The sequence below is a fragment of the Phalaenopsis equestris genome, unplaced genomic scaffold, assembly GCF_001263595.1.
Source record: "Phalaenopsis equestris unplaced genomic scaffold, ASM126359v1 Scaffold000002, whole genome shotgun sequence".
Lineage (NCBI taxonomy): Eukaryota > Viridiplantae > Streptophyta > Magnoliopsida > Asparagales > Orchidaceae > Phalaenopsis > Phalaenopsis equestris.
Genome location: NW_018164444.1, coordinates 15,507,946 through 15,517,634, shown reverse-complemented (window position 1 = coordinate 15,517,634; position 9,689 = coordinate 15,507,946). Strand labels below are relative to the sequence as shown.

The 9,689-nt window shown below is 32.6% G+C and overlaps 1 protein-coding gene across 1 annotated transcript; it reads left to right on the top strand.

Moving 5' to 3' along the window:
* The first annotated feature begins 263 nt into the window (after positions 1-263).
* LOC110039573 (GPN-loop GTPase 1) lies at positions 264-9,486 on the top strand. Its single transcript, XM_020744683.1, is given in 8 exon segments — positions 264-541; positions 632-755; positions 832-1,058; positions 1,137-1,427; positions 7,520-7,723; positions 7,726-7,742; positions 8,116-8,376; positions 9,062-9,486. Coding segments are annotated over 7 exon segments (1,194 nt in total). The 5' UTR covers positions 264-469; the 3' UTR covers positions 8,375-8,376; positions 9,062-9,486.
* The last annotated feature ends 203 nt before the right edge of the window (positions 9,487-9,689 follow it).

Sequence of the window (9,689 nt, the reverse complement as noted above, 5' to 3'; positions counted from 1 at the left end):
CCTCAATTTCAAACATCTCATCATTTTTTTCAGATTCCATCATCAATATTTCTTCTCCTGCAAGAGAGACAGAGACTGTATTAGCTATGCATCCGGTGTTCGATAGTGCGAGAGATATCAAATGAATCAAATCATAGCTACCAAAATCGTATGTGAATAATGCTCTGTGAAACTCTACCTGATGATGATAAAAAAAAATGAAGATTGGCTCAGCGCGAGGATTTTATTTTCGAAGAAATGGATTGGAACATAACCAATCTTGTATTAAAATATAGAGCTTTTTCATATTTGGTCTGCCGGTTACAAGCCTCAAACCCTAAATTCTGAACACTAAACCCTAAAATTCCACAAATTCAGCTAGATTCGCCGCCCGTCTTTTGTTGGTCGATTTACTCCCGGCCAGTGCTCGGCTGCATTCACACTCTCACATAATTTGAGACGTAAGGTTTCTTGCAGCGCAGCTTTCGCAATGGACGTGGACTCTGAGTTGAATCGTAGTAAACCTGTTGAGGTTGACATGGAAGAATCGGGGGCAAGAGAGGTACATGCTCTTTTTTTTTGGGTCCTCCTCTTCACTTGAATGCTCTCGTAATCGCCGATTCTGTACTGTTTTGTTTTCTCAAACTCAAAGGGCAAAGAAACGGAATTATCGGATTCTATGGAGAAGATGAATATATCCGAGCCTCTGGAGTCTTCTTCATCTGGTATTAACTTCAAGAGGAAGCCCGTCATCATCATTGTCGTGGGAATGGCTGGTGAGCGCTAGCTTCTAAAGATTTTGGTCTTAGCGTTACCTGTCGTTAGGTAATGGAACGGGTTTTTCTTTTTCAGGGAGCGGAAAGACTACTTTTCTACACAGACTGGTTTCTCACACTCAATCGTCCAATATCCGAGGATATGTTATTAATCTCGATCCAGCGGTCGTGAATCTTCCCTTTGGTGCAAACATTGATATAAGAGACACTGTTCGCTACAAGGAAGTCATGAAGGAGTACAATCTCGGTCCGAATGGGGGAATTCTAACATCACTCAATCTTTTCTCTACCAGATTTAATGAGGTATTTCTGATTAAAAGTCATCTATGTTGCATCGGGAAGTATTTGTACTGAACCACTGAAGATTTCTTTCTTGCTTAGGTTGTATCTCTGATTGAGAGGCGTGCTGATCAACTTGATTATGTTTTGGTGGACACTCCTGGGCAAATTGAGATATTCACTTGGTCGGCTTCAGGAGCTATAATAACAGAAGCTTTTGCTTCTACGTTTCCCACAATCATAACATATGTGGTTGATACTCCACGGTCATCTAATCCAGTCACTTTTATGAGTAACATGCTCTATGCATGCAGCATTCTATATAAAACAAGGTTGCCTTTGGTCTTGGCATTTAACAAGGTTGATGTAGCCAAACATGAATTTGCTCTGGAGGTATATTTTGCTTAACTGAATGAAAATAAAATGAACATATATCGATTTTCTTACTTTTTTTTCTCAAGTTGCAATGTATTAATAAGGGACATTTACATACATAGCACACAATTTTTATGTATTTACATATCTCACACCTAAATTTTCATATTTACACACAACACTCGAATCTTGAATATCATTTAAAAAATAGCACTATCACCACTTTTAAAAAGTGAAATACACTTTTCATGCTTTGTATGTAAAAATAAAGGCTTAGGTGTGAGATGTCAGATATGTAAATACATAAGAAATTTTTGCTAGCTATGTAAAATTCCCTTTATTTTCTTGTAATCTATGTCGTTGCCTCATGTACAGGCTTCTTAAATTGCAAGTAATCATATAAATGTTGAGAAACTATATTTTTTATCCTTCTTTTTGTTATGAAAGATATTGAAGGAAATTGCTCTATCAAACTCTTTATTGCTATCTGCGACATGAAAATATGAGATGTCTCGAATGTCCGGTTTTTTAATTTTAGTGGATTATAGAAACATTGCTTAATTATTCTTGGATTGGTGCTCTTAAAGTCTAATTTGTGCAAGGTAAAAAAAAAGAACAAAGCTAATACTGTTATGTGAAATCTTTAAGATGGTATCATATATATCAGGCATTAATAGACCACTATTTGGTTTGTTATCATTGCTTGAGAAGCTTCTATGGTAATATAGTCTTGGATAAAAAAAAAAAAAGACCTACTAAACTTTTTGGTGTTTGAAATTTTAAGTAATGCACGTATCGGTTGGCAACAAAGACTTACATCCTCATAAATGGGAAGGAAGAGTAAATCCATAAATGGAGGTTTTCTTAGATGAAGTCTTACAAAGTTTAATATTTGAGATATTATTGATGTGATTTTAAGGAATAATATATTTGGAAGATTATAATGAATCAAATAATTAGATAATTCATAGATTTATTCAAAAAGTGAAATATAATTAATTGTGAAGAAATTACATAAAGTAAAATTTCAGGTCCATATGAAATAACAATTGAGATTTAGAGAGCTATGTGATACTATTTAAGTTTGATTAATAAATTTATATAATATATTTTTTAAAACAAAGAAGCAGAATGATTAGAGAAGAAGCATTTTGGTACCAATATTTAAAAACAAATGAGATTTTTATGATTGCCATAATTATAGATGGTTTTGAGTCATACAATGAAGATATAGAGAGAGTAATAAAACATAGAGACCATAGACTTGAAAAAAGATGCCAGTTTTAGATAATTAAATTAGTTTCATATTAGGAAGATCTATTATGAAAGCAATTTATGTTTTGAGATTATTAATAAAAAATTATTGTGGATAGGTTATTTTAATAGTTTTTTATTGCATTTGAGAAGGCATATTTGAGTATCGTGAAGATTGATTTGATGCTTATTTAGAATTTTTATTAAATATATACATGATGAAACACTAACTTGTATTAGAAATGATTGTGAATGACCTATGAGTTTTCAATCACATAGGATTACATTCAGGGTCAACAACAAATTTAATTCTTTTTATATTGGTTGTAGATATGCTTATAGAGGATCTTCAAAGTATCATAAGGGCGTTTGGTTTGTTGAAAAAGTAATGTAGTGTAATATGAATGCAATGCAAATGTAATATATAGTATTTGAAATATTTTGGAGTTACTTGTTTTAGTGTAAAATAAACTTACAACTTTTGTTTTTTTCTTTTTTTTTTTGGTTTGAAGTAGAATAAAAAAAAATACTGCCATTGCCGGTCCCAAACTCAGATGTGAAAAGTAGAGGGTTGTGTTAGATAGTTGACAATCAACGTAAAACTTGTAAAAAAATCTTGACATGAATCCTTTTGGCCATTGTATAGGTGCTAGGACGTCCCCTAGAAGCGACTCGCTGTATGGTCTGAATACAGTGAAAAATGTGTAAGGGCCGCTGTACCGGCTCTCGGGTGTAGAGTCAAATAAGCAAGGGTTCCCAAATAAGCAAGGGTTCTCAAATTATGGACGAATGCGGGTAAAGAAGTTAGTCCATGAAACTAATAAAACTAATATTATGATAGAATCTTGGAATATAGGTACTCTCAATGGTAAGTAAATGAAATTAATTGATATTATGATTCATAGAAAAATTAATATCTTATGTATTCAAGAAACTAAATGGGTTGGAGAAAAGACTAAGGAGATTGATAACTTAGGTTTTAAATTTTGGTATTCTGGTAAGAGTCGCACTAGAAATAGTGTAGGCGTACTTATAGATAAAAGTTTGAAAGATAATGTTATAAAAATTAATAGAGTTGGAGATAAAATTATAACCCTTAAGATTATTATTGAAATTAAAATTTTTAATATTATAAGTGCTAATGCTCCTCAAGTAGATTTAGATATAGGGTTTAAAGATAAATTCTGGAATGACTTAGAAGACTTAATATAAATGATACTTCTTGAAGAAAAAATTTTTATTGGAGGAGATTTAAATGGACATGTCGGTAGAGTGGTATAATTCAAAAATATTCATGATGGCTACGGTTTTGGAGTGACTAACGAAGAAGTTAGAGCCATTTTAGATTTTGCTTTGGCGTATGATTTTGTTATTGCTAATATTTTATTCAAGAAAAGAGATGAGCATTTTATTAGCTATAAGAATGAATCTAATAAAACATAAATTGTATATTTTCTTATGAGAAGAAGTGAACGTCGTGATTGTAAAGATTGTAAGGTCATTCCAAGTAAGGATTTAAGTACCCAACATCGATTATTAGTTCTAGATTTTAAGATGAAGAGTTGTAAAATAAAAAATGCTGGGACTCATCATCATAAAATTAGATGGGGGAATTTAAAAGACGCAAATAAAATTATTTTTATAAGTAAAATTCAAGATTTCAAAATTTGATATTTTCATGAAGAAACAAATTCTATGTGGGATAAAGTAATGTATACTATTAAATAAGTAGCTACTTGGATCACACTCTAATGAGACTAAGGTTGATGTCAACCCTCCACCTGCTCTCCTTTATCTGCTGCAAGGAGATATTCTAAATGTCCCCCACATCAGAATGGCCTACAAAGACAAATGATTACTGTGGGGGCAGATGCAATCATACACTCTTTTCTGTCTGTTGAGTCACTGTAGTTTTTTATTTTTGGGGGGTGACATTTAGCCTTTTTTGGGATATTTCCTGGGTTCCTGTATTGAACCAAAAAGAGGAGCCCCCAGCTCCCTCTCTGATGTCTGTACTAGTCATTTTCACTTCAACATGTAAGGAGTCATAAGAAACATATATATATATATATATATATATATATAAATTAGCCAAACAAAGAGATAAGAAAAGTATATTTAACTCAAGAAAAGTGTATTAAAGATGAAAATCAAAAAGTACTTTCTTAGAAAAAGATATTCAACATAGGTGGGTGAGTTTTAATGAAGTTTCTGAAAATGAAGTTTCTGAAAATACGATCGTTCTTAGTGATCTTAATATCGTTAATAATAATAAAAAATTTCATTTTTACAGTTGCATTAGTAAAAAAAAAGTTGAGGTGTTTTAAAGAAAACCAAGGGTGAAAATTCTGTAGGATCTGATGATATTCCAATTGAAATATGAAAATATTTAGGAGATTTGGGAGTTTCTTGGCTACTAAACTCTTTAATATTATTTATTTAAAAACTAAAAAGATGCCTGAGGAGTGGAGGAAGAGTATTTTGGTACCCATTTTTAAGAATAAAGGGGATGCACAAGAGTGCAAATTATAGAGGAATTAAGTTGATGTGTCATACTTTAAAATTATTGGAGAGGGTAATTGAACATAGGTTAGGACGTATTGCAAAGATTTCTCATAATCAATTTAGATTAATGTCTATGGAAGCTATACATTGATTGAGAGGTTTGATAGAGAAGTTCAGAGATATTATGGAGGATCTACATATGGTTTTTATCGATTTAGAAAAAGCTTACGATAAGGTTCGAAGAGATATCCTTTGGAGGGATCTTGAGAAGAAAGGTGTAGATATGACTTATATTCAAGCCATTAAAGATATGTGTACTAGAGCTGTTACTTGTGTTTGAACTGAAGGAGGATTGACCAAATATATTCTTATTTCTGTAGGATTACATCAGGGATCGGCTTTAAGTCCATATCTTTTTGCTTTAGTTATGGATGGTTTTACTGGACATTTATAGGAGGATGTACCTTGTATGCTTTTTGCTGATGATATCCTTATCGTGGATAAGACGAGAGAAAAAACCCAGGGAAAAACTTGAATAATGGAGGTTCACATTGGAGTCTAAAGGCCTTCATTCGAGTAGAACTAAAATTGAATACATGGAATGTAATTTTAGCAGTAGTAGCTCTAGTGACAGAAGTGTAACTTTGGGTGATCAAATTATTAAAAGGTGAACGATTTAAATATCTCGGGTTTGTTGTTCAAAGCGATGGTAATATAGATGAGGATGTTAATAGTAGAAATCAAGTTGGTTGGTTGAAGTGGAGGAATGCTTTGGGCCTTTTGTGTGATATAAAAGTATCGCTTAGATTGAAAGGAAAATTTTATAAGATGGTGGTGAGACCTGCAATGCTCTATGGCGCTGAATGTCAGCCTTTAAAAGAGAAGCAGTATACTAAGTTATGTGTTGTCGAGATGAGAATGATTAGGTGGATGAGTGGCTTTACACTTAGAGACAAAATGAGAAATGATTATATTCGTGATAGGGTTGGTGTTGCTCCAGTGACAGACAAAATTAGAGAGCAGATGGTTTGGTCACATTAAACGTCGACCATCTGATGATCTAATTAGCAGAGTAGATGTTTTAGATTCGAATTATGTTAAGAAAAGCAGAGGTAGACCTAAGAAGACGTGGGCCTATTGTATAAAAAAGAATCTTAATTTATTAGAACTAAATCAAAATATGACACTTAATATGATGCAATGGAGAAAAGGGATTCATGAGAAAAGGAGAAAAGGGATTCATGTAGCCGACCCCACGTAGTTGGATTAAGGCTTTGTTGTTGTTGTTTGAAGGGGAATAAAAATAATATATTTCAAATTATATGAGGTATTACATAAATTATTGGCAACCAGAGGCGTCAGGTGACATGTGGGGCAGTTTATAGGGCGGAGAACGACTTGCAACAGTCTTGGTTGGCAAGTGGGTTGGGTGGCGCCACTACTGCAACAACGAACTGCGGGCGGTGGTGGTAGCCTACATCATTTTACACAGAATTGAGTACTTGGAATTTGTTCTATCTGATTTCGAGTCGGCACTGGATCAACTCAAAATCGGATCCTCTTACTCTACTTTAGAATGAGCTCAATAGTTGCTAATTATGTGATTTGCAATTTTTGTGATTGTAATATTCTCTATTATTAATCAATATTGTTAGCAAATGTAATAATTTTTAGTTGTGCTAGCTTCAAGTATCTTGGATTTATTATACAGAAGAATAAATATATATGAGGCGAAATCTTCTAATATTATGTGATAAAATTATTTTATGGAGACTTAATGATAAATTCATTAAAGTAACAATTAAGTCGAGCATTTTTTATGAATTCAAAATTTGAACAGTAAAAAATCGTTGATGACTAGGTTGAGCTTGACAGGATGGGTGTGTTGCACAATTGGGAATGCCAAGAAATAATTATGTTGAAGTTATTGCTATTGTGTCATATTTTGAAGAAAACATAATTGAAAAGAGAAGGATGGTTTATACATGTAACAAAATGTAGAAAATTCAACTACAGATAGAACGATTAAATTTAGGCTATATGATTTTGAAGAAAAGTAGAAGATTGAAGGTAATCATTGATAAAAGTTCATTCATAATTATTTTGTGAAGATATGTTTATGAATTCAGGCAGCAATCAATATAAACAAATGAAAAACGTGGATTTGTATATCCAAGCCCAATTAGCTTGGATAAGATGATAATATAGCGAAGCTGTAATTGCTAGATATCATGCGGCCTTTTAATCGCATTAAATTAAATTTCTTTCGGTTTGCCTGATTACGATTTCTGTGTATTTCTATACTCATGCTTGGCTGTGAAATGTGACAAAAAGATATTATGGAAAAGCAGTGGATGCAAGACTTTGAGGCATTTCAAACTGCTTTGGATTCTGATACTACATACACTTCAACTTTAACGAGAAGCCTATCGCTTGTACTGGATGAGTTCTATAAAAACCTTCAATCAGTCGGAGTTTCGGCAGTGTCTGGTGTTGGAATGGATGCCTTCTTTAATGCAATTGAAGCCAGTTCTAAAGAAAAAAAGCTTTGGTTTAATACATGGAGAACTACAAGTATTTATCTTTTTTTTTTCTCTTAATTATTTGAGGACTTATATTTTTCTGGGAAGATTTACATGCATACCCCTGAATTCTTTTGTTTTTACATATGTAGCACCTAAATCCTTGTATTTCATATTCGACGCCTTAATATCTTAATTACATGAAAAATGCCTCTAATGCTAACATATGCAAAGTGAAATATACTTTTTCATGCATAATTTTTGATGTGATTTAAACATTAGGGTGTTAAAAATTAAATATAAAAATTTATGAATTAGATGTGTAAATAGATAAGAATTTATGGTATGTATGTAAATTTTTTTAAATTTCTACATAAAATTGCATTGTTTTGTAATGTATTCATGTGTTCTTCCTAATTTTGCAGAGCTGATCTTGACAATAGGCGGGCAGAGAAGGATAAGCTTGAAGCAGAACGTAGAATGTTAAACATGGAAAAGCTAAGAAATGACGTGGAAAAAACCAAAGGGCAGACTGTGGTGCTGAGTACTGGGTTGAAAGATAAGAAGAAGATGGATGAAGATGAGGACGAGGAGGAAGAAGAGAACGATGTGAATCTATTCTCTGAGGAGGATGATGAAGAAGATGAAGGAGAGGATGAAGAGGTTGCTCATTTTGCTTTCTAAAGGTTTGATTATTTTATTTAATTTTCCATTTGTTCTTGCAAAGGCTATATAAATTGCATTAAATCAAGTTTTACTAGCCTTTTGAATAATTCTAATCATTTTATCCCTCACCATATTTATATAACCCATTGGTTGTGGATTGGTGCTACTTAACCCCGCACTTCTAATGCCCCCTTTGTTGATCTGATTCTCTTCTTGATAATTTATTTTTAGTGTCCAAAAGTTACAATTTATTTGGGGAAATTTACATGCATTGCCACTCAATTCTTATGTATATACATATCTCGCACTCAAAGTTTGACCCTTGAAACATCTTGGTGTCATAAAACTATGCACGAAAATGTGTATTTCACTTTTAAAAGGATAATGATGGTGGTTTTTTATTTGAAGCTAAAGATTTGAATGGCATGCCATCTAAATATGAATGTTTAGGTGTGAAATATGTAAATACATAAAAAATGTTTGGTAAATGTATGCAAATGCCCTCCGTTTTCTTTTAATGGTGAGTGATAAATCTCAAAATATGTTGTGTTTGAATTCATCTCCTTCAATCAATGGGACATGCTTCATAATTTTGTTTCCTTATCATAAATTAGGAATATTGTACAGTGTAATGATTTGAACATCTTATATATTGAATTACTAACTCATGTTGAAATGTGCTATTGTGATAATTACAAATTGCAGGTTCCAGCTTGATAAACTCCTGTATCTGTGTTCCATATAGATGAAAGTGAGCTTTTTCTTGATCCTTGAAATCTCTGGAGGCACATGTAAAGCGTTTCTGAACTGATTTCTGCCCATTGTTTACAGTTCATTAGATTTGCTTTCTGTAAAACTGGTGGATTTGTAATATATTTATGGGCGCTGCAATTTGCTAAATATTGTCAGCCATTTTATAGCTCTTGAACAAATTTGAGCGGAGGTTATAAAGGTTTTGGATGAAGTGATGGGGCTCTTATTAGTTACAATTGGGAACTTAGAGATGCTCATCTTATGCCTTTAGTTAAATAGCCCATATGAATTAATATATAAGATTATGGGGTCTGTTTGGGACAATTTTGTAAAGGTTGTTATAAAGTTATGGTGGGAAGTTAATTATCATTTTGATATTTGTGTCATCTAATGTTCATGTGTTGTAGAAATATAATAAAATTATCAAAAGCTAATCAGGTTTACAGCATATATGAAATAAATTAGTTATCTGTCTTAGCAATTGCGCATAATAAAATAGACTCTTTGGACTTGGTCTTTTTTTCAAAAAAAAAAAAAAACCCCTTTGTGACTCGCAAGGTTTACATGGTCTATAGCTTAG